The sequence below is a fragment of the Hypanus sabinus genome, chromosome 26 (assembly GCF_030144855.1).
Source record: "Hypanus sabinus isolate sHypSab1 chromosome 26, sHypSab1.hap1, whole genome shotgun sequence".
NCBI lineage: Eukaryota > Metazoa > Chordata > Chondrichthyes > Myliobatiformes > Dasyatidae > Hypanus > Hypanus sabinus.
The window spans coordinates 4,329,090-4,355,715 of NC_082731.1; the positions used below are offsets into that span (position 1 = coordinate 4,329,090).

Genomic DNA, 26,626 nt, shown 5'->3' on the forward strand with positions numbered 1-26,626 from the left:
ATCACTAGAGCCTTTAACAAAAGTTTTAAATATATTAATTGTCTTGGTCTCCACATCTCTGAAAAGGTAATGCATTCCAAATGTTTATGACCTTCAGAAAAATATTTCTTCTCATCTTTGTCTCAAATGGATTACCACTTAAACCATGCACCCTTGTTCCATAAAGGAAACGGCAACTACCTTGATCAGAGTGCTGTGCTTCAATAAGGTTAGTTCTTATTTTTCTGAACACTAACATGGGCACAAATTGCTCAACCTTTCCAGATAAGACACAACATCCATAACCCATTTAATGAGTTTTTGCTAAACTGCCTCCAATACAAATGTACCCCTCAATCTAGATCAAAACTGTATACAATACCCCAAGTTCAGTCTGACCAATAGGAATAGATAAAATCTCCTACATCTTCCATCCATGTTGCAATAAAGATCAAAATTCTAATTACATTATGTACTGCAGCTGCACGTTAATTTGTTTTCCATGTATAACTTCTGCAAATTACCATAAATGGATGATTAATCTTCTGAAAGTGCATTATTAGAAAGATGCACAACCAACCAAGTTAGCAATGACCAGATATATTCACTGGATCATTAAGTATGCAGATTCAGATAAAAATACAAATACTGAAACAGCACACAATATCACATTTAAATTAAAGCCTGCTTGCATGTTTCCCAACATCATTCATCAGATTATAGTAGAACAACAACCAGCTACAAAAGAATGCAGAAAATGCTACTAAAAAGCAATGAAGACAACAAAAGTTACTCTGGGGAATGCTGCAACACTGACAGAACCTTGTTCTGACCTTGTAATTCTCCACATTGAACTGATTTTAATCTTGCTTCTGTGGCCAAGTAGAGATGGAATGCAAAGCAAAGGCCAGGGACTTGCTTTACACGCCAACATCGCTGTAAGAAACCAATGCACAACATTGATACCAGTCTCACACTAAAACACTCGAGCACTAGTATTTCTGAAGGCCTCATTAGTTCGTCATGCAACACAGAAAGAGCCCTAATGCTCAGTGTTCATCAAAGACCAATCTATACTAAATCTATTTGTTAATAAAAAATTAAACATTGTGAGAATGCCTTTCCCTCCAATTATTCACTGAGGCATCATGTTCCAAATCCAAACCACCCTCTGAACTATAAGCTTCTTCCTCAAACTTCCTCCGTGTTTAACCCAAACCTATATTCTTGGGCTTTAGATACCTTTGACAAGGGGGAAATTTTTCCCACTACCTACTCCTTGACTGGCATGATTGTACATACCTTCATTAGGTTCCCCCAGTCTTCTTCAGCCCAAGTAAAATAATACCACTTATCCAGTTTGTCCTCACCTTCCAACCTTGGCAATGTCATGGTCAATCACTTCAGCACACACTCCAGTACAAAGTGGTGACCAAAACTGTGCCAAACCAAAGTTTAATAAAGCTATATCATAACATTCCTGCTCTTGTATTCCGTGCCCCAAGTTAATGAAAGTAAGCATGTCATATACTTTCTTCACCCCTTTACTTACTGCACTTCCACTTTCAGGGACTCTTGTGCACTGAGATACTCAACATTCTTTAAGGCCCGACCCATTCATTACATTTCCTTCAAGTCATACAGCACCTTAGGACCTCCACCACCATGCCAACTCATTTGCCCATCTACATTAATCCCATCTGTCAGCATTAGGATCACAATTTTCAAAAAATATTCTTTTACAATAATTTCAGACCAATAGATGATTTAGAAGAGGATATCAGTGTTCCTTTTTGATGCATCCTATATTGAAACAGTCATGGATATTTTTAGTGATATATTGTGATTGTAATTTGGGGAAAAAATAACTGCATGAGGAAAGCCACTATAAACAAGTAGAAAATGCTTTAATTACTCAGTAAGGCAGCTTCTGAAGTGTGCGGAAGAGATGGTACTTCAGTTAAATGCCTTCCCTTCAAACAAATGCTGACCTGAAATATTTGTTTATTAGTATTCAGCCAGCCATTTCCAATATTTACCTTTCAGCCAGTGCAATTGTTTCATTTATTCAGCACCAACACGCCTCCTAGCAATAGTTCAGGCACACCCTATGTTAGAAATTAACATGTAACATACAATACGGCATGCGTCTAACACAGTAAAAGGTTTCTCCTACCACCAATAAAGACACCTGTGCATAACGACAGTCCACAGAGTTTCCACCTTTTGCGGCTCTGGAATCAAAGTACACTACCTTGAACACTCTCCCCCACCCAATTATTACAGCAAAAGAAAAAAAAAATCACAACTGCTTTAAACAGGGAAGAATAGAAACCTAAAATCACAATACTGGAAACAGGAAATGAAAAGTGAATGAAATGAATAGCACTCAGCAGGGCAGGTAGCAACTATGGAGAGAGAAAAAGAAACAATACTTTAAATTGATTATGTTGCAAAAGAACATAAAATATTAGCCCACCTTTCCAATGTTGCCTGATCTGGGGTTCTTCCTGCACTGGTTTTGTAATCACTAGAACGAGCTCTGGATTTCTGAATGCTATGAGCACACTTAAGGACCAATTAGCCTATTTAACAAACAGACACACAAAAGCTATCTAGATAAAAGAACACATGCACTGAAACTCAGAAAGAGATGCTGTACAAAAACAGACTAAAAATAACATTTTACACAAAATGCTGGAGGAACTCAGCAACTCAGACCAGGGTTAATCTGAAACACTGATTGTTTATTCATTTCCATAGATGCTGTCTGACCTGCTGAGTTCCTTCAGCATTTTGCGTAGCTAAAAATAACGGTGCTCAATATCAAACACATGATAATCTCATACAAACTCCAATTTGAAATGTAGAACAGTCACTGCTGCAGGTGTGTGGTTACAAATCCATTAGCTCTCTGCCCAAAGGTACCAATTTATACTGGGATGTCTGTTGTTCATAAACCCTCTCAAGCACCTCATCCAAATGACCGTGTTCTAACTGATAGCAAGGGAACTCCTTACAAGTTGCCATCATAGAGCCTCAGAAGCCAAGCTAAAAGAACTTCCCAGCATTTATAGGAACTCACACAAGTGGGAATCAATAATAGTAGTAGAAGTACAGGGCCAATACCTAGAGTAATTGTGGGCAGCAGAGACAAATAAAGTCATATAGCAGTCACTGACAGTTGCAAAAACTGTCCCAGTCTCTTAACAAGAAATCCATACCAAAAAAATAGGCACATAGATATCAGTCAGTACAACCAAGTTTAAAAGGACATCCTGAAAGATGAGGTTTAAGAGATTTATACTTCATGATTGTGTGACTATCTATAGCTCCAACATTGTATTTAAGTTTGTTGATAACACCACTGTTGCTGGCCAAATCAATGATGGTGATAAATTGACACTTAAGAGGGAGAACTGAATATGTGGTTGAGTAGTGCCATAGCAACAACTTCTCACTCAATATCAGCAAAGTCAAAGAGCTAATTATCAACTACAGGTGAAAGCAGACAGAGGTCATTGAGCCAGTTAGGAGAACAGAGATGGGGAGAGTCAGTAACTTTAAATTCCTTGCCAACACAAAAGTGTCATCACAAAAATGCATGACAGCACCTCTACTTTCTTAATTGTTCAGGCAGATTCGACAAGTCATTTAAAACTTTGACAAACTTTGAGAGAAGCACACTGAAGAGTATCCTGACTGGCTGCATCATGACCTGGCATGAAAACATTAATGCCCAGGAATGGAAAATGCTACAGCAAGTGGTGGAAACAGCCCATTCAATCACAGACAAAGCCCTTCCTATCAATGATTACATTTACATGAAGTGCTGACTCAAAAAGCAGCATTAATCAACAAAGATTTCAATCTTCCAAGCCATTTCCTTTTCTCACTACTACCATCAGGCAAGAGGTACAGAAGTCTTGTGTCCAACAGCAGGTTCAGGAAGAGATATTACCCTACAACCATCAGCTTCTGAATCATCGTGGATTACTTCAGTCATCACTATGCTGAACCTACAGACTCAATTAAAAATTCTTTACAACTCATGTCCTCAGTACTACTTTTTATTTGCATAGTGGTCTTCTTTTGCACATTGGTTGTCAGTCTTTTTCCTGTAAATGCATGCAAAACAATGAATGCATACAATTCAATGTAACAGAAGGTAACATACATATACTTTGAACTTTAGGAGATAATGAAGGACTGGATGAATGAAAAAGATGCAAAACTACAGACAGCTGACTTTTGGATAAACTCAAGTTTGTGTAGAATAGGAAATAGTCCAGAAAAGTTCTGGAAGGATGAGGGGTTTACAGTTATCAACAGCGTGGATGATGGTTTGAATGAATAAGCCAAGGAGAAGGACAAGGCAATGTTACAGAGGAACAGTCACAGTACTGCAGTGCCACAGAGTTTCTTTTATGAACATATTTATGTTAAAAGCTTCAGAAAATGTAATTGCAATGAAATATTTTTATGCTTTTGCTCAGAGTAAATAGAAAATTCTAGAAACAAACTGCTGTTTCAGCAACAGAGAAGCAACAATAACTCAGAACAAGCACACCCAATCAAGTCAGTGAATGCAGAGTGAAGCATTAATCAGCTGCTGCCTAGCTTTCTAGTGGCTTCCTCGAAGTGGCAGTTTAACTTTGACTGTGGTTTCATTTAAATGCTAAATGTGTACCTTATTAAGTTCCTCAATTCTTCGGATTAAGAAAGGATTGCTTGATGAATTCTCAAAGTAAACGTAATCTGAAAATGAAAGAAAGATCTTTTATTATTGACAGTATACTTAAGATCTTCTGTCTCCTCTTCCAGTGTCCTTAATGCAACTTAACAGTTATCTGATTGGAGAGCTAGGAGTGGAGGGTCAGCATTAATATTATTTAACAACAATGTCACGCTCACTGAAATTTAACAGAAGTTCGTCATTACAAATTAGTCTGACAAATGTATCACATCCATACCCAGTTATATTTCATGCTAACATTAGGCAGAGCAACACACACAAAATGCTGCAGGAACTCAGCAGGTCATCCTGATGAAGGGCTTCAGCCCAAAACCCCGTGAACCGTTTATTCGTTTTCACAGATGCTGCCTGAGCTGCTGAGTTCCTTCAGCTTTCTGTGTGTTGTTCTGCGTATCCAGCATCTGCAGAATCTTATGTTTATTAAACAGATCAAATACATTTGCAAGTTTCTAAGGACGTATCAGTAATTATGCTCCTGGATGGATGTTGATTTTATGCAGCCAAAGTTACAGTGGACTAAAGTCCTAACTGCACAACCAGAAATTTATGGCATGGGAGGGAAATATTTGACCTATCATGTTAGTACTAGTTATAAAAGCACCATCTAACATAATCTCACTTTTGAATTCAAACATGGGAAGAAATGAACGATGTAATATGAAATTAGAACTACCAGCTTTAAACTGACACCATTGGCACTACACAGGTACAGTGCCTTGAAAAGCCCTGACTTTAACCCAATTGAACAACTCTGGCAAGACATCAAGATTGCTGTCCACTGCTACACCCCAATGAACCTGGCACAGCTTGAGCAATTTTGCAAGGAGGAACAGAAATCTTGCTCCATCACATCTTGTGAACAGTCAGTATCCAAAAACTACTGACTGCAATAGCTGCAAGAGATGGTTCAACTAAGTACTGAGCAAAGGGGAATGAATACTTCTGAACTGTTTTCATTTCAGTTTTTGAATTGTTAGTTTTTCATGCTGTACCATTTTCATTGCTTCTTGGCTTTACTGTGAAAAAAGGAGCATGAGAGTCACAAATAAAACAAATTCTCAGTTAAATCATCAAAATCCCTGGTTATAATACTCATTTATGTGAACAAAAAGTTGGGGACTGAATACTTTTACAAGGCACTGTAGTCCCAGGTTACACAAGGATTCCATTCCTGAGAACAATCTATAAGCTGATTTTTCTCCAAGTTTTAAAAAAAATACATTTTCTATAGATATCCATATCATAATTGCTCTGTGTACATGTCCTATAATTCTTTCATTTCACAGAATAATCATCCTAGCACAACCTATAACTAAACTAATAGGTCTTTGGTAACCCAGGGAGCCCTTTAATTCAAAAGGCAAGCATTGCTTTGTGTGTGTCCGGAGAAAGTCTTCCACACAGTTCAAGCATGTATCTAGTTATTAATATGATACAACTCAGTATCATATTATAACACTTCTGCTTATATTATATGATGGGACATTCATATAATTTTAGTAAGTCCAAGGCCCCCAGAAGTTACACTATTTAAGATTTGCTCAATTGCTGGTATAAATTGCCAGGATTACAATTTGTCAATTGAATACTGGATTACAATATGGAAGTTTGACTTATAACATTCTTTCACTCCACCTTCTCCAATATTAACTATATTTTAAAACCTGTAAATAAAAACATGCTACTGAAAATGAAGAGGTTGTTAGTTTATCAGAGAAATTCAATTCATTCACTGATCTCTGTTTGGAAAAGAAAGTTACCCTTTAAGTTTAAGAAAAAGAAGAATCTAATACTTTAAAATCAAATAATGAAGAACCAACTGGATGTTGTAACAAGGCATGTGTAATAGTGGAGATCCTGCTACCAATACACACAGCTCATGTCGCTTTAAAAACAACAATTCCTTGGAATTAAGTATCGTTCCTTCCTAAAGCTGTTTTTCATCATGAATAGCAAGCCATTCTTACTGAGTAAGGATACATTCTACTAATATTGCCACAATGTATCTTAATAAGCCCTTACAATTTCTAAAAAAAATTTAAAATGCTTTCCAGGAACAGACCTCTTTCATAAATCAAAGAATGGCATGCAGTGCCACTAAAGTATTTCTTTTTTCATTTAAACCACTTTAACAAAAATTTGCAAAGTTAATCTAAGTAAACATATCCTTTTTCAATTGATCTGGTTCAGCTTTTGTACTGACAAATTCACTACACAAAGAAGCCTTATCAATTCAAATTTAATTATCACTCAAGCCATACATAGATATAGCTGAATGAGACAGTATTCCTTTGGGGCCAAGGTGCAAAATATTCAAAATAGCAAGCATGCTTCAAAATAGCAGGTAACATAATTCAAAGTAGTAAGCAAAGACGCATGTTCACTCAAAAAAAAACATAAGCATAATCCAGCAACAATGTCTTGCAATCAATGGTATAGTCTCCCGGCAGTGTGCAGGCACACACAATCCAGCCTGTCATTCCATGCTTGAACACAGGAGAGGCCAGGCCCCAACCAAGTGCGGACAGCACCTCAGTGTCTCTCACTTGGCCTGCAGCAGCAGGCAAGCCCAAGGCTTGAGACCAAGGCTACAGAGCTCCCATAATGTCTGTCCCTGCACCAGTCAAGGGTGGAGCAACTTACATTATCACTGTCCAGAGTCTTGCAAACGCAAGTGAAATGTCTGAGACAATCTCCCATGCACCAACTTGATTCTTCTGAGCAATATGGTCTGCAGCCAGGTCAGTTCTTCTGTACCGACCGGCCCCTTCGACACCTCAACGCCAACACTAGTCCAGCTGCTCCAATCAATGAGCAGCTCACTGATGGAGTAGCCCTGCAGCACCCAAAGTTCCTGGAGCAGAACTCTTATGCAATTGTGAAAAAAAAACAAATTTTGCAAAGAAAAATAACACCTTTCCCTCAGACAGCTGCATTCTCGCACTCCGCCATTTTACCAGAATTACTTAGGAGTTCAGAGGCACGTCTATTCGTTTCCAGGAATCCATTTCAAAAAACTGTGTCTCCCCCTTTATTCTGTAGTCACCAAATTACAAGCCCATTGGCAATGGTGCCCATCAAAACATCACCCAGTCACTATTCTTCACACAAGATCCAAACTATTCGACTGCATGGCTCAAAAGAGGTACTTTCTCTAAAATTTGTGTTTATGCAGCATTTCTTAGCATAGTAAAGACCCAATGCACTTCAGAGGTGAATTCTAGTCAGAATTGTACCATTAAATCAAAAACAAGATTTATCAAAAACACAATTAGGGAATATCCAGAGCTTGAAGGATTTCAGGGCCTGCACATAGCTGACATCAGTGAATCAAATAGTAGTTTTAACCTGGGTATTCCAGGACTTCGTAACATACAGGTAGTCCCTGAGTTACGAACGTCCGACTTACGGACAACTCGTACTTACGAACTGAGGAAGGAAAACGCCGTCCGCCATTTTAAATTGTTACCCTTGACACTGTGTTGAGTGTTTAACTTTGTACTTGGCTTAAATTTTTCTTAGTAAGATACACCCTGACCCTGCCCTCGCCCCCCCCCCCCCATTCCGGTTGGCTGGTGGCGCAGTGAGATCAGCGCCAGGCTCGAGAACGGAGGTTTCCAAGTTCGATCCAGTGACAGACTGCTCCCGTGCCAGGTTCATGTTGATCCAGTGACTCCTGTACCATCCATGCCAGGTTGATGTTGAGCTCGCAACTCGACCTCATAAAAAAAATACTGCCACTTCCAGTTTAAATTCCCATGCGGAATATTGTGGAGGATCAAATACCCAACACAGCACAGCCCCCACTTGTCCCATTTAGCTTGTCACAGTGCGCTGGACTTCCAAACCCGGGGAATTCAGTGCTTAGGACCCAGTGGACCTCGGGAGCTGGCACAGCTCAGGACCCGCCGCCCACAGTGTTTCTGTTTCATTGACGAAAAGCGATTGCGATTGAAAATAAAGTGGAAATAATAAAGAGTTTGGAAAGAGGTGAAACGCCATCGGTCATTGGAAAAGCGATAGGCTACAGTCGGTCAACGATCGGAACAATTTTAAAGGATAACGGATAAAATGAGAACAATGGAGCACGTGAAAGGCCCTGCCACGATGAAAGCCACAATTATTAGTAAGCAATGCAGTGGTTTAATTATTGGAATACGTATGTTTCTTAAGTGTTTTATATGCATAGAAAGGTAAAATATATACTATATACTAAGACAAACGTTCGACTAACTGACGCTAAATAATACCGGATGCACTTGTTCCGACTTACATACAAATCCAACTTAAAGACGGACTCAGGAACGGAACTTGTACATAACCCAGGGACTGCCTGTATATTTTACAATTTCTCAATACAAGGCCAACTGAGATTATGTTAGCTTGAGGTGAAATCCTAACAAGGCCCTTTGCCAAATTGAGCCACATTAAATCCTGCCCCTCTTCTTCCATCCACCCTAGAGGCAAGTAGCTAATTCACCAGCCAAACATGTCTTTGCCACACTAGAGGCAACTAATATTTTGGAGAAACTAATTTGGTCACAGGGAAAAATGTAAGCTCCACAAAGGCATCACTTGAGATCAGGATTGAAGTCAAATTACTGCAGCCACTTGACAGATACATCACCCGTATCACCAGTGTAATTTTAATGTATCGCTTTTTTTTAAATGGAGATGGGCATTGGGTAGGAAGGACTCATGTGCTTGGGAAGAATGATACGAGGATGTTCCTAGCATTGTGTTGCGTATCAAACTTTAAAAACCTATCTACCATCGTCAGTACATGTCCTACTCACAGCTGATTAGACAAAACACTGATCACCTCTTTGCCTCCATCAATGACCTGCTCAGCTCTTCCAGTTATTTGTTCTTTTGCTCCAGATTCTAAACATCTGTAATCTCTTGTGTCCATTGTTCGTTTTCTGTTACAATTAATACACTTTTTCTCCTTGATCAGTTTGCAGTGACATGCACAAGAACTGAAAATACACACTCACTTTCAGTTCAGAAATAAGACTATTTCAAGCAGGACAGTACAGATCAAGTTGGAAGCTCTTAACCACAAATGAGTTCAAGCTTAGCCAAAGTGACAAGTTCTCTCTCTGTTGTTAAAAACACAAGTAAAGTGAGATAAGCATTCAAAGAAAGGCTGAATAACCACAATTCTTAACAACTATAACTTTCAATAGAATATAGAACATTATAGCACAGGAACAGCCATATAACCCAAGAAGCTGATAATATAATGTCCATATAATTCATTTCCTGCACCTGTCTTAACAGCCTCCAGCACCTCTACTGCATTTGCCTCCACCACCACCCCAAACACTCACCACTATAAAAGAGACTGTACATCTATATGCTACTAAAACTCTCATGCTCTGTCTGGGATCTCCAATTAGCGCAAACGGTGCATTACAGCAGCACTTTTTTTGGCTAAATCGACTTAAAATGCGCTAACTTACAAAATGCAGGCAAAGTTCAGGGGTTATACATTCGTATAAAATTGCTCATTTGTCAAAATCAACAGCCCCACTTTCACCCAAGAGCTGATCCACCATCATGGAAACCAGGACGCAACACCACGACGCATGTGGATGGCCAGCCTCAGCAGTGACACCAAGCAGAGCAAAAGGGCAGGGTAGCTCTATTTCGATTCTCTCAAAGGGTGCCCCAATGGTCACCCCATTGTCTAGTAGTCACTAACCCTGTCCCTTCTCACCTTACATGCATGTCCTTTGGTATTAGGTATTTCAAACCTGGAAAAAAGATATTGGCTCTCCCCTCTATCTACACCTCTCAATGTTATAAACTTCTAGTAGATTCCCCCCCCCCCCCCCCCCCGAGTCTCTGCTACTCCCAAGTTTGCCCAGTGGAGCAGTTATTCCAAGGCACTTCCTGAAGTAGCAATAAAATGACATCTTGCCACTTGAAAGAGGTTTGGAATAATGACTGATACAAATAAGTCCTAAAAAGTCATCTGATTGACCGCTTTCAATCATGGCAAACTGAAAACATGGCTACCAGCTACAAAGTCAGGGACATAAAAGAGCCCAAAATTGGCAGAGTCCACAGATCTGAACATGGTAGAATTGGGGAAGTTACAGAAGTCGAAAGACCAAGTGTTTTTGGATGGTACTAAAATTGCATGCTGATTGATCCAAATTCTGCACCTGCCGAGACTGCAGCATCTTATCATTCAGTACCAACAACGTCCAATTCACAGCACCAACACTGAATGCCATGATTAACAATGCCATTATTTCAGGTTATTTTGCCATCAAATCGTACATAACCATGTAACAGAAAAATATGAGTATCAGTGCATCTGCAACAGGTACACCAAGCTGCAGGTTAATGACTTTTGGCTCATACTGGAAACTGAGGAGGTGATAGAAAGGCGCTACAAGCGGTAGTCACCCCTAAGTTGCAGGAAGCAGGTCACCTGGGTGACTGTCAGCAGAATGAAAGGAAGTGGGCAGCCAGCACAGATATCCCTGTAGTTATTCCCCTCAATAATAAGTATACCTCTTTAGAAAGTGTGGGGTGGGGGGGGGGGGGGGGGGGGGTCAGAAGAAGACTGTAGGAATGATGGGAAATTCCATTAATCAGGAGTAGACACAAGTTCTGTGGATGTGAACAGGTCCCAGAGTCAGGAACGTCTTGGATCCTCAGCATTCTAAAGGGGAAGGGTGAACAGCCGGTAGTTTGCTACAATGACATGGGTAGGAAAGGTGAGAAGTAAGGGAGCTATGTAGAAAGCTGAAAAGTAGGACCTCCAGGATAGTAATCTCTGGATTCCTGCCTGTGCCACACACCACTGAAGGTAAGAATAGAATGAATGTGTAGCTGAGAGACTGGTGCATGAGGCACTGTTTCAGATTGCTGGACCATTAGGATCTCTTCTGGGGAAGAATAGACCACTACTAAAAGGATTGGTTACACTTGAACTCAAGAGGACCCATATCCTTGCATGTAAGTTTGCCAGAACTGTTGGGAAGGATATAAACTAATTTGGCAAGGGAATGGAAAACTGCGACTGAGGATGGGGCAGAGTGGTGTGTACTGATACTGTCAGGATAGCAGATGATAGGGCAAAGTTGCAATCAGTGGGATGAGTTACAGTGCAACAGGAGGACAAAATCAAAGTGGCGTCAAATGATTGAAATGATTTGAATGCACACGATATACAGAATACAGTATATGACCTTGTAGTGCAATTAGAGATTGGCAGATATGATGTTGTGGGCATCACTGAGCCGTGGCTAAAAAAAAGATGAAGATTGGGAGCTTAACATTGTATTGAAAGAACAGGCAAGTAGGCAGAAGGGTTCTGCTGGTAAAAAATTAAATGAGATCCTTAGAAAGAAGTGACATAGGATCTGAAAATGCAGAATCCTTGTGGGTAGAGTTAAGGGACTGCAAGGGTAAAAAGACCTTGATGGGAGTTATAAACAGAGCTCAGAAGAGCAACAAGAAATTGTCCTACAAATTACAAGAGACAGAAACTGCAAGTCAAATATGATAGTCATGGAGGATTTCAATATGCAGGTATATCACACATTGAGTCTGTGGTGCAGAAGGCAAATTATTAGCATTCATTTCAAGAAAATTAACTAGAATATAAAAGCAAGGATGCAATGTTGAGACTTCATAAAGCTCTGGTGATGGCTCTAGGTCTGTATTCACTAGAATTCAGAAGAATGAGTGACTATTGAATGGTGAAAGACCTTAATAGAGTGGATGTAGCGAGGATGTTTCCTGTGGTGGGAGATTTCCAAGAATAGAAGACACAGCCTCAGAATAGAGGTAATGAATAGAGCCTCAGAAATGGTACAGCAGACCCGACAGGCCAAATGGCTAAATTCTGTTCCTGTATCTTATGGACATTGAGAAAATTGAGTTGGTGATTTTGAATCCAAAGAGTGAGAATTTGTAGAATGCCAATGAAATGGCTTTTTAGAGCAGCTTGTGGGTGAGCCCACTAGGGTATCAACTATTCTGTATTGGTTGTTGTGTAATGAACTGGATTTGATTAGGAAACAAGGTAAAGGAACCCTTAAGAGGCGATAATCATAATATGATAGAACTTGCCCTGCAATGTAAGAGGAAGAAGCTGAAGTCAGATGTGTCAGTACCATAGGGGAGTAAAGCCAATAAATAGAGTCAACAGAGAGAAGAGCTGGTTAAAATTGATTAGAAGGGGTCACTAGTGGAATGACAGCTGAACAGCAGCGGCTGGAGTTTCTGAAAGCAATTCAGAAGGCAAAGGATAGATACATACAAGATAGATACAAGTAGCAGTATTCTAAAGGCAGGATGACAAACTATGGCCAACATGGGAAGTCAAAGCCAAAGAGAGGGCATGTTATACAGAAAAAATTAGTGGGAAGTTAGATTGGAAAGTTTTTAAAAACCAAATGGCGGCAACTAAAAAGGTGTAAGGGGTGAAAAGATGAAATAAAGATAAGCCAGCCAATAAAATCAAACATGAAGTTTCAGAAGACCTTTGACAAGGAGACATACATGAGGCTACTTAGGAAGTTACAGCCTATGGTATTTCAGGAAAAATACTTGCATGGACAGAGTGTCTGCTGATTTGCAGGAAGCAGAATGGGAATAAAGGGAGACTTTTCTGATTGCCAGTTGGTGACTAGTGGTATTCTGCAGGGGTCAGTGTTAGGATGCTTCTTTTTAAGTAGCATGTCAATGATTTGGATGACAGAATTGTTGCTTTGTGGTCAATAGAAAGATAGGTGGAGGAGCAGGTATTGCTCAGGGAGCAGGCAGGCTGCAGAAGTACAGGTAGTCCCCGAGTTACAATGTCCAACTTACGGACAACTCGTATTTACGAACCGAGGAAGGAGAACGCCGTCCGCCATTTTAAGTCGTTGCCATTGACACTGTTTTGGGTGTTTAACTTTGTATTTGGCTTAAATTTTTCTTAGCAAGATTCACCCCGACCCCGTCTCCCCCCCAACCCCCGTTCCGGTCAGCTGGTGGCGCCGGGCTCAAGAATGGAGGTTCCCGAGTTCAATTTAGTGCCAGACCGCTCCCGTGCCGGGCTGATGTTGATCCAGTGACTCCCATACCATCCATGCCAAGTTGATGTCTAGCTCGCAACTCAACCTTGTAAAAAACACTGCCACCTCCAGTTTAATATTGTGGAGAATCAAATACCCAAACCCAGCCCCCACTTGTCCCATTTAGCCTGTCTCAGTGTGGTGGAGTTTCGGACCCGGGGAATTCAGTGCAGCAGTCCTTAGGACCCAGCGGACCTCAGGAACCGGCGCAGCTCGGGACCTGACGCCCAGAGTGTTTCTGTTCCATTGACGGGAAGCAATTGCGATTGAAGGTGGAAATAATAAAGCGTTTGGAAAGAGGTGAAACGCCATCGGTCATTGGAAAAGCGCTAGGCTACAGTCGGTCAACGATCGGAACAATTTTAAAGGATAACGGATAAAGTGAGAATAATGGAGCATGTGAAAGGCCCTGCCCTGATGAAAGCTATAATTATTACTAAGCAACGCAATGGTTTAATTATTGGACTACATATGTTTCTTAAGTGTTTTATATGCACAGAAAAGTAAAATATATACTAAGACAAACGTTTGACTAACTGACGCTAATTAATACCGGATGTACTTGTTCCGACTTCCGTACAAATCTGACTTAGACAGACTCAGGAACGGAACTCGTACGTAACCCGGGGGCTGCCTGTACTTGGATTAGGAGAATGGGCAAAGAAGTGGCAGATGGAACACAGTATCAAGAATTACACAATCATGCACCTTGGTAGAAGGAATAGAAGTGCAGACTATTTTCTAAACAAAAAGCTGAGGTGCAAAGGGACTTGGGAGTCCTCGTGCAGGATTCTCTGAGTCGACAGTAAGGAAGGCAAATACAATGTTAGGATTAATTTAGAAAGGAATACAATATAAAAGTGTGGATGTAATGCTGAGGTGTTATAAGGCACTGGTGAGACTACACTTGGGAGTATCATGAGCAGTTTTGGACCCCCTTATCTAAGAAAGAATGTGATGATATTGGAGAGGGTTCAAAGGAGATTCAAGAAAATTATTCCAGGATTGAATGGTTTATCATATGGTTCTGGTCTGTACTTGCTGGAATTTAGAAAGGGGGGGGGGGGGGAGAAATCTCAGAAACCTACTGAAGATTGGAAGCTCTAGATAGAGTGGATGTGAACCAGATGTTTACTATAGGGGGAAGGGAGGGAGTATAGGACCAGAGAGCACAACTTCAGAATAGAGGGACATCCATTTAGAACAGAGATGAAGAGGTTGGTGAATCATTCGAATTTGTTGCCACAGACGGCTGTGGAGGTCAAGTCTGAGTGTACTTTATCAGGCAGGGGCTGATAAATTCTTGATAAGGAAGTGCGTGAAAGGTTATGGGAGAAGGCAGGAGAATGGGGTTGAGAGGGAAATAGATCGGCCATGAAGAAATGGCGGAGCAGATTCAATAGGCTGAATGGCCTAATTCTGCTCCAATGTCTTTCTTATGTTCTAAACAGACTTAATGTTATCTTTAAGATGAGAAATCTAATTATGCAGCATATCTGTAATGTTATTTTAAAAAGAACAACAGCAATTTCACAGAAAGCAGGACCTAGCTAACACTATTATGTGTTAAACGTTCAATATCCAAGTTTCCATTTCCAATTCTACTGAACAAAATGGACACATTTGTGTTGGATACAAAAGGATTCTGCAGTATGAAGCAGGAGTTAACCTCATCTCAATTGATGACCCAGCAATATTTACTGTTCAATCAATAAATCTGATAAATAGATCATCTGGTCAAACATCACACTGGAGATTGTGAACCAAACCAAGTATGAATCAGCGACTGCATCTTTCACATTGTAACAGCTACAACACTCCAAAAGAATATCATTAGCTACAAGGCACTTCTGGATCCTTCACTAACTCTCAGAGTCAAAATTTGCACCACTAATTTTTGGATTCTGGAATGAATGATGAAGCCAATAAGATGCCGGATTCTTTCACAGATGGGGCAAGAAGAGCTCGACAGATGTTGAGGGTTCAAGGGCTATGGATTCCCAAGTATCGTTGAGAATGTTTGCAATGTTTCCTCTCAAGGAATCTTTGAAGCACTCCTTAATCTTTCCGTTTATCCACCTGGTACCTTCTTCAGAACCCTTGCTTTGAGATTCTGGTTATTAGATATGTGAATGATGTTGGAGCATCAATGGGGATCTTGGACTGGGAAAGGAACAAACAGTACTATTAGTGAATCCGGAGAATTTTCTGCTGACAGCCTTGGTGGTATATTTCAAGTCAACTGGAGTCTAAAGTCATCAGTACATGCATACACATGTGTAATAAAAAAATTTGCTTTCAGCAGCTTCACAGTCACATGCTATTAGAGACACAACATTCAAAGTCAAAGTAAATTCTATTAAAGTACATAAATATCACCATCTACAACTCTGAGATTAATTTTCTTGTGCTCATACTCAATAAATCTTTAGAATAATAACCATAACAGAATCAATGAAAGATTGCCCAACTCAAATGTTCAACCAGAGTGCTGAAGACAAAGTTCAAAGTAAAAAATATCAGAGTACACACATCACCACATACAACCCTAAGATTCTTTTTCCTGTGGGCATACTCAACCAATCTATAGAATGTAAACAGGATCATGAACAACAAATTGTAAATGCAAATATAAATAGCAATAAATAACGAGAGCATGAAATAACAAGACAGAGTTCTTAACGTGAGGCCATTGGTTGTGGACGTAGACACACAGCTAACCTCCTTTTCAATTTGTCTTGCTCTTGCCTTCCCTTTTCTTCTTTTAGTTTCTTGTATCTTTGAATTTGCTAAATTTTCAAGTCATTAGGTCTTGTTTATCCTCTTCTCTTTTTCTTTTTTTCTTTCTAGGATGTGCATCTTGATCTTGGGAAGGTGCATTTAGTTCACTGGAATATTCTTTTATTAATCCTTCTATTGCTCCATTTATGACCTGATCTCCCCTCTTGGTGTCCTCATCCACAATGTCTCCTTTCTTTTTGACCTTCCATTGATCCACCTGGGTTTTGGTTTCTGCATCTACTTTCACAAGCAGCTTTTTGTCTCCCACTTGAAGTTAATGCAATAACCTTAGTGCACAGACAATTTAGTTTCAACTCACAAAAACTAAATTCCTGTAACTTTCCTGAAGCTCCTGGAACTCTTCCAGTTTAAAACCAAACTATATCTCACAAGTAACTGCCTGATTAACATAGAAAAAGCTTTCTCAGATAATGCTGCCAACAAAAACTGTTGTAGTTGGACCACTACATTTGTCACTTTCACAATTCCTCTCAGCAGCATGGTCCTTCCTTGGTCCAACCAGACACAGAAGTTGACACTAATACCTGTTTGCCTTGTGTTGGGGTAACTATTCATGGTGTACAGAGACAGTTGTGGCATCAATCAGTACTTTCCTTAATTCGCTTTCAGTTGACTCTTGCAGGAGATATAGCAACTGGTAGATGGATTTCCAATCAAGTTGTAGTTGGCTCAGCCAATCGCAGCCTCACAAGGCTGGCCCTTCTGATTTTACCAATGTGGTTTGCTCGTTGAATTTCACTGTTATGAATGTCATTCCCACAGGAGTTATCCTTTTTCTGGTACAAGTTCTTAGTTGGATATCTGCAGGCTTCAGTTCAGTATCTTTGAAATGTCATTCAAATTAATTTTGTGGAATGACTGAAAAAGTTGAGCCAGTGTACAATTTCATTTAAATTGATTTGCCGTTCACTACTGATGAAAGCCAGGTGGCTTGTCCCAATGAAGAACGTCAGCTCAAAACATCGACTGTACTCTTTTCCACTCTTGCTGCCTGGTCTGCTGAGTTCCTCCTGCTAGCATTGTGTGTTGTGTTGCTTAGATTTCCAACATCTGCAGATTCTTCTCTTGTTTTTGCTTGTCTACTAGTAGTTTTCACATTTTAAGTCTCAAGGCTACCCAGTCCTGTGTCACTCTCATTATCAGATTTTTCATCATCATGCAGATTAGTGCTCTTTTTGAAACTGCAACTACACCTTTCTAATCTTTATCTCTCTCCTGTGCAGTCCATTTATTTTTGACTGCCTGACATGCTCTTTGCACACATCCTCCTTTGCTGCATATTCTGTAAGTTTTGCCTTTAAATCTTCATTGGTCTGGCGTATGTGAGACCACGCCACAACAGTAACAAATTTGTTTAGCCAGGCCAGTTTCTGTTTAGACATTGCAAATTTGTTCACAATCACTGTCATTTCATTCCTGACTGCAACTCAATTGCATCTCAATTACACTGATACTATTTCAACTGCACTTTTAAATTTAAGTTGTGCTTCAATTAGGAGCCATATTTAAATGTTTAAAAAGATACATATTTAAAAGATTACACAAACTAAATGATCTGTCAGTGCATCAGTAAGCACGTTACCAAACTGACAATGCTCAGACACTGCAATTCACCCATATATGCTGAAATGCACTTGCCTCACTTTTTTCTACTTATGAAATCAGCATTCTGTAATCAGTTCTGAAAGTTCATACATTACTATCATATCAGCAAAGCTCATTTCAGCTGGTTTGGTTGAAGCAGTTAAACTTTAAGAAAATTGTATGCCTTTCCACCTATAACACTCAGTAACACTGGCACTCACCTCTCACTGGATAATTCATTTACTTTCATATACCGTTCAATCCGTTCAGTATACAAAATCCAATTATCTCTTGTGCAGTTGAACACAATCTTTACGATGTAGCCAGCAATTTCTGCTTTTCTTTTAAATCGATAGTCTCTGTTCATTCCTCAAGAAACAGGTGCTTGTCCTTTTCCCACTGCACTTCAACAGGCAGATGGCCATCTTGGGTTCATTTAAAACTTACTCTTTGCCACCTTTTAGTGTTGTAACTCCAAAACATAAAACCAATTGAAAGGAAAACATGGAATAGGGAACACAAGTTTAACCTCACTGTTACTTTAAAAAAGGCGCACACGTCTGATATGGTGGTGTGATGGTGTATGCCATTTACATACCTTTACACATGACCTGCAATGCATTACGTAAACAATAAAGAATACTTAAGAAATATATTTACAATATTACTCAAATATTAAATCCACAACAGCTCTGGCTTGCATATCACATAGATAGCCATATCCATGGTCAACCCTGACCAACAGACACCCTCATGTCAAAACTATATACCTCAGAATCAAAGTCAACACAGCAATGAGCAAGGCCCTTCAGCCAATGTATCCATGCCAGTTATCAAAGACTAATCCCCTTTCTCTTTTTCAGTCCAGAGACTTCCCAGCCATTGCATTTCAAATGCTTATCTAACTACTTATCAACTACTGTGGCAATGTATTCTAGATTTCAACCACACTGGACTAAAAACAAAATTCTTCCTCCAATTCTCTCAAAACCTCCTACCCCTTCCTTTAAATACAAATCTTTTGGAAAGGAAACTTTATTTTAAACTGTCCAACCTACTTACGCCACAATTTTGGATATCTCAATCAGATCCTCTCTAGGCCTTCTCTGCTTTAAGGAAAGCAAACTCAGCCCATCTAGTCTGCCTGCCTAGATAAAACTTATATGCAGCAGGACTTCCTTATTTCTGTACTCCAACCTACTTTTGTATTTCCTGTTAAGTTTCTGCATTTCCTAAACCAGATCTGGATCTTTTTGTACATGAAGATCAAGAATGCAATGTTGGCAATATAAAGTCAACAAATTCTGAAAATACATCAAGCCACATCTGAGGAAACAAAGTTTAAATTTCAGGTCAAAGACCCTCATGCCGATGTGCTTTCTTCTTTTCCACTTTTATCTTTTGCAGATGTTTTACTATCCTTTTAGGTAAAATGAAAAACCTCACATCATCCCACATTCTAATCCCTTTACCACAGTAGTGCCTTCTCATAATCCACTTCCTTCTCTGCAGGCCCTTTGCCCTCCCCTCAATTTTATCAAAGTTAGACAAATTATGCTCTCTTTGCACTAACATCATTAATAAAAACCATACACAGTCTAGATCCCAGTGCTCCATATTATGATTCAGCCACACTAAAATGGAACATTTTATTACTGCACTTTTTATCCCAGCTCTGTGCCTTCACCAATTCTCTATGTGCTAATATTAATTATTAATATAAATTAATCCCATTCACTTCAGCATTTACTCTTTGGAAAGAACACAACAGGTCAGGTTCATTCTTTAACACTCATCTTTGAAAAAAATGAAAAGGATGTACCTCCTACAGCCATTTCTTTAACTCCTTCCAACCTGACTGCAACTGTGAAGTCCCCAGACTGCTTAAGTTCAAATAAAGCTCAAATTCTCATGCTTGTTGTCACTAACTTTTACTTCACCACGAAAACTAGAGTCCAACTTGCACAGCACAAGGAAATGAATTCCTCAGTTCTCTAAAAAGCATTTTAACACTCACAAGATAGGCTTGTTACAGCAGATCAGATTCTTAAAAGGTTATGTGGCCTTAAAAGGTCAGTGATCAGGAGGTGTTCATTAACAACCCAATGGCAACAACAGTTCTTATACATAAAACCAAAGATCCTTTCAAACTACTATTTTGTTAGAAGTCTCTGCCAGGATCTCAGAGGCAGCATCACAAGCTGTTGAAAGAAAAACGTATTTCCCAATTGTTCCAAATATTAACTAAGTACTACAAATATATTTCCAGAAAAAAAGAGCACCAATGGATCATTACGGTATTGACAGCATTGCTCTTCCATGGATACAACGCAGGATAGCTATGTCCCAAAGAAGTTGTTCTCATATGGCAGAGATAGGCAACCATGGCTGACAAGAGAAGTTAAAGAAGGCAAATGGAATGCTGGCATTTATTTCAAGAGGAATAGGATATAAAAGCAAGGAGATAATACTGAGGTTTAAGACAGTAGTCAGGCCTCACATTTAGTAGCTATACTTTGAAGGAAGTATTATGTTTATCGCTAACTAGCTGCCATAATGCCACGAGCCTTCACTACACTGCATAGTAAAAGAATATTGCATGTGTGTATTACGTACATCGATCATGAGAAATACCAATAGTATATTCAGCTGCATGACAATTCTGTATTGACTAATGCTTATTTTGCTTAACTTTCTGTAGTTTCATAAGCTTTGCCTCATTAAAAACCCTAAAGAAAGCTTGCGGCTCAGGTGATTTAAGAATGTGTAATTCCTTGCCTAGCTTTGTACACTTGCACTGCAAGGACAGTACAGCGATAAGATAACTCATCTTCAAAGGCATCACTCGCTGACTAGACATGTGTTTGAACACCTTGAACTGCAATGTCAGCTTCCATTCCGAGCAATGTCAATTGCCATACCCAGGAAGTCAGATCATAATGTGGCACAGTGATCACGTCTTTGTGACACTCAAGCAAAACCACAAGTAGCATAGCTGTTGCATGAGCTGAATCAGCAAGAATGAGAGGAGTGCATGCCAAGCATGCAGCTTCAATGCCAATGGAGAAAGCTCATATAGACATGGAGAACGCTCAACCAGAGCCTTTATTAAGCGCACTCAAGGAGTAGCGTGAAGCTGAAGCTGCCTTAGCAAAGACAAAGGTGTATGAGCAGCAGCTGACAAGGCAGTGGTGGTCGTTTCTCTGGGAAGGTTAGGGAAGGAAGAACCGACCACCAGTGCAAGTCCTCTAATACAACATTGTTGTTCACACAAAGATAGAATCAAAGCAGTATACAAAGATACCCTGCTTCATACCAAATTTTTACATTGTCCTCCTCCTGAACTGCATTCTCTGCTTCAGATTCAAACACAAAGAAAGATAAACCCTCATTTAAGGAACAAATTGAGAAGTGTCCAAAGCCAACCAAATTGGAAACACGTGGGCGTACACCACTCAATAAGGGCAGGCAAGGGCCGACTAATGCATCAGTGGCTCACCTCATAACAGAAGCTACTGCAAAACAACTGTACAGCCCTCACTCACTGCATCAGGCTGTGATGATAAATAACCACTAGACAATAGTTGGAAATGCTGACTGGCCAGAAAAGCCCTGAGGCAGAGTCAGTCTGAAGGAGAACAAGATAATCATCTATAGAGTGGTGGTGAATCTGGAGAGAGTAGCAGAAACAGGAGAAACAGTAACAATTTATTGCAGAACATAGATGGACACAGGGTGTAGCAAGCACTAGTAACCTCCAGGAAACTGAACCAAGAACCTACAGACATTTCAGAAAAATTAGACCAAGATACAGCTGTAAATTCAGGGCCATCACCTTGGGCTACTACCGGTTCTAGCACACCTGCAGCAGAGCATTCATCAGATGTAGTTACTTCCTCACACACTATAAAAATATGCTCTGGAACATCAGTAGCTGCTGTAAGAGCCAATGGATTTGTCGTGGAACCAAAAAGAGGGGAAGTCGGCTTGCCCTCGCCAACCCTCATTGTTTGCAATCATATTCCCAACAGGGATGAAACCTGAACTCCTGAAACTGCACGTGGTCATTCACATCTTAAGGACAGAGCTAACAAGATTCTCCCACCTGACCTTTCTGTTGAGATTCTACTGTTGTTTGGCAGAGACATCATCCGTGCACATAAGGTATGCAAACAGCACAATGCACTTTAAGCCTAATGACTAGACCTAGGTTGGGTCATAGTGGGTGAAGTCTGCTTGTCACCCACTGTCAGTGTATTTCAAACCAAGTTGCTGGAGAATGGGCACCCAAATCATTTCAGACCCTGTGAGAATAGTATCTATCTTGAAGAGAAGATTGTAGGTTAACAAATTTGTAAGTAGTTTTTGGCACATCTCTGAACAACCTCTCAGCACAGAGCATTAAAATTGGGCAAAGGTAAAATCCTTCTTGTTCAAAGACAGGTGTATGCAGAGGAAGTGCGGTGCATCACAAAGCAAGAACCTTTTCCAATCCAGTTACCTGTGTGAACTCTATCTCTTTTTTAACTTTGAGGGGCTACAGTGATTTCGAGGACATATGAAGTGAATTGTGCCTTCTTAATAGGTACCTCACCCAATCATCATTTAGGGTGAGCAACACATCACCAGTCTGCTTATTAAGCATAACCACAAGTATGTCATCAAGAATGACAATTTTAAAGTGAGAACAGTTAAAGACTGTACAACAAGACAGTGTAAGACTAGTCTCTGAGACTTATCTTTTGTCAAAGACGTGATAAAACAACAATTTGACAGTTTCAGTAGTTAAGTTTGACATCTTATAGATATCAGGAGGGGAGAGTTCTGGCTTCTAGAAATGCTGTTCGTTTTGCACGAATGTCACTTCCTACCTGTAAGCGCTTTTTTTTAAAAACATAATTTCCTGCGCAGATTACTTTGGATTTCGACCTTTAGCACGCACAGTAGAAAGACAACCATCTCCATCCACTCTTTATTTGCCCTTGAAACAGCAATGAGTCTTAAGCTTTCTTAATATTGGTAAACATTTAGTTCACGTACTTTGAAAGAAGTTTTATGTTTATCGCTTAAGCTGCAGTTGCACCATGAGTTCACTCTGGTCTACCTGGCCTGTGTGTTTTGCCTTGTTCAACCAACAATCGTATTAATCAATAGTATATAGGTGTGCAACAATTTTGTATTGAACCTAATATATATTTTACTTAACTTTTCTCAGTTTCACAAGTTTTTCCTCATTTAAAGAACCCTGAAGAAAGCTTGCTGCTCAGGTGATATTTGAGGGTGTTTAACTCCTTGCTTAGCTTTGTATACACACATACTGCAAAGGCAGTACTCACCCTTGGAGCAGCTGAGCTCTCAAGCTCAGATTACTTTTTCATTGGGGCGCAGTTGTGCAGCAACTTGCAGTGTGATTAAAAAGAGCTGGAACTAATATTTTTAAGAGGGTTCTTTGCATATAATGCAAGTCTGTCCCACTACTAATGCATCAAACACAGGAGAAACCAGCAATACCTGCCACATTGCTGAAAAGTAAAGAAAATCAGCAGGTAACATCTGTACACTTCATCCACCAGTTCAAAAGTTTGAAGAAATAGAAACAATTGGAGTATTCTTTGGCAAGGCAGGGAGACTGAAAAGAAACAAGGAGTAAGTTGCCTTGTCAATGTTCTCACAAATAATCACAGAGGGAGATAATGTTTAAAGGAAAGTATCAGTACTCAATTTTAAAGACATAACATTTGTTCATTATGTGCCATGTCCTATGACAAACACAATCATGGTCTTTCCATGACCATGATTGTTCTTGTCGAATGTTTCGACAGGAGGGATTTGCCATTGCCTTCTTTTGGTAGAGGTGACCCCAGCCATCAATACTCTTCAGAGATTGTCCGTCTGGTGTCAGCAGTTGCATAACCAGGACGTGATATGATCATCCACCACCTGCTCTCATGGCTTCAAATGACCCTGATCAGGGAGACTAAGCAGATGCTACACCTTGCCCAAGGGTGACCTGCAGGCTAGCAAAGGGAAGGAACGCCTTACACATGCTTTGTTAGAGACACATCTTCACACAGCCATCATCAACATTCACACAAACACTCAGACTCAAGCTGACACAACTGTAAAGCCTGAGTAAAACTAAAGACCACATCAACTGTATCTGTAAGACCCGCCAGTTCAGAAGCAGGATGAAAGCAAGGCTTCAGATTTAAGGAAAATAACTAAAGCTGTTGCTGATCATTTCTAACAGTGGATGCCTATGAATACTGATGTGAACAAGACAGAGTCAGCTGCAATGTCAGTCAATTCAAATTCCCTGAATTGATCTGCCTATGCTAACAAGAGGAAAAAAGCCACTTGATTAGGTACCAGAGAATAGGTAATTTCTGTGCAATTATAGCCTACCAACAATCTCACAGAGCTCACTGAAACAATAACTGGAATTTCCAGTGATGTGATATCAATTGCAGATTATTATGAGCAAGCGGGTATTGCACTGGTAATAAATACACATTGTATGACTTGATCAGAAGCTAAGACAGCTCAAAACAAGAATCCATACATTTACTCATGAATTTAAACTCCATTAGGGGAAATAGGAAGTCTGACTCTTTCATACAATATTGGCCTGCTGCACTTATGGTGAAGATGATGAAACATTAATGTATATCCAAATCTGCTAAATCAATGATCTCCAACGTTCATCCTTCCACCCCAATCAGGAAAGCAAACAGGTTAATGGTCACTGCTACTTGATATTATATTCCTTCTGTTCCAATGGTCTACAAGACGGCGCCACAGTAGCCTAACAGTTAGCGTGACTCTACTCCAGCTCGGGGCGTGGTAGTTTGGAGTGCAATTCCAATGAACTCCATTGGGTCTGTCCATCCACCCCATGTCCAGGTGCTCCGCTTTCCTCCCACAGTCCAAAGACATACCAGCTAATAGGTTAAGTGGTCATTGTAAATTGTCCTGTAATAAAACCAGGGCTAAATCAGGGGTTGCTGGGCAGCGCAGCTCAAAGGGCTGAAGAGGCCTATTCCACACTATCTCAATAAATAAGTCCGGGGTTATCATTTTGTTCTCCTTTACACTCATGGACTGAAGGATCACAATAAGCAATCTTGAATCTTGAAGAGGCCACAGCTAAATGTAGATGACTTCAGGATTTCAAAGGTGCATTGCACATGTTCACCTTCCTTTCTAAACATCAATATGTGGATTCTACAACATTCGCTTGCATAGCTCCTTCCAGATACAAAAAAATCTCCAAGTGAGTAATGCCCAAGAGGATAGGGAAGAAACTTTGTGTTCATTTGAAAAGGTACTTTCAGAGATATCACAGCATGAATCCATGAAAAGGAATCCAAGGCAAGGCAACAATGACAGTTCTAACTAATCCTTAGAAAAACTGTCCAGTATATATTTTTCTACTTCGGGATTCCTGGTCCCTCCACTCTTCCACAGTTCTTTTATTCCATTAGAATGCACTATCAATATGCATTTTTAGTAAAATATTCTGCAATTCTTTGGGTTTAGAACCTCCCATTATTAATTTCAAAGTAATTCAAGCAACTTAACTGATTTAGTCATTTCGGCCCAAAACACCGACTGTGCTTTTTTCCATAGATGCTGCCTGGCCTGCTGAGTTCCTCCAGCATTTCACGTGTTGCTCAAATTTCCAGCATCTGCAGATTTTCTCTTGTTTAGGGTTTAATTCACACCACTGTAAGGCATTTACTTGTTTTCCTCATGACTGCATGGGTCAGCAACCAGAGCATTTCCTCTGGGTACTCTGGTTTCCTCCCACATTTCAAAAATGTACAGGTTAGAGTTAGTAAATCATGGGCATGCTAAATTGGTGCCAGAAGCATGGAAACACTTGCATGTTGCCATCAGCAGCATCCTCGAACTGCGTTGGTTGTTGACACAAATGACACGTTTCACTATATGTTGATGTACATGAGATAAATAACACAATTTTTAAACTTAACCCCTTCACACCTTAAAGCTGTGCCCTCTAATACTTGACATTTCTACTCTGGGGAAAAGATAGTTGGCGTCTGCTGTTTTTATCTGCTAGCCAGTGGCGTAGTGCCAAACGCACTAGACTTCGAGGAGAGTGATCCCGGGTTCAAATCCAGCCGGCTCCTTGCACACTTTCCATCCATGCTGGGTTGATCATTGAGCTAGTAACTCTGCCTCCTAAAAAACAAACGCTAAACGAACGTCAAGGTTGCTGCCCGATGCGCCACAAGGTGCTGATAGGAACAAAACCCACATCTATGCTTCTCAAATTGTTAAATTCAACCAGAACTTTTCTTCTCTCCTTTACATTTAAACAGGCAAGTTGTTGGGAGTTACAAAAGAAATAGTTTCAAGAAAAAGTTTGTGAACCCTTTGCAATTACCTGATTTTCTGC

The 26,626-nt window shown here is 40.0% G+C and overlaps 1 protein-coding gene across 5 annotated transcripts in view; it reads right to left on the reverse strand.

Annotated features, from left to right (window-relative positions):
- The window catches only part of LOC132381808 (metastasis-associated protein MTA1-like), a 184,081-nt gene that overhangs the window by 139,783 nt on the left and 17,672 nt on the right, over nt 1–26,626 (reverse strand). For all 5 annotated transcript variants that reach the window (XM_059951404.1, XM_059951399.1, XM_059951402.1 and 2 more), the window contains exon 2: nt 4,670–4,737. In XM_059951404.1, the coding sequence (XP_059807387.1) occupies nt 4,670–4,737 (68 nt within the window). The remainder of the gene's footprint in view (nt 1–4,669; nt 4,738–26,626) is intronic.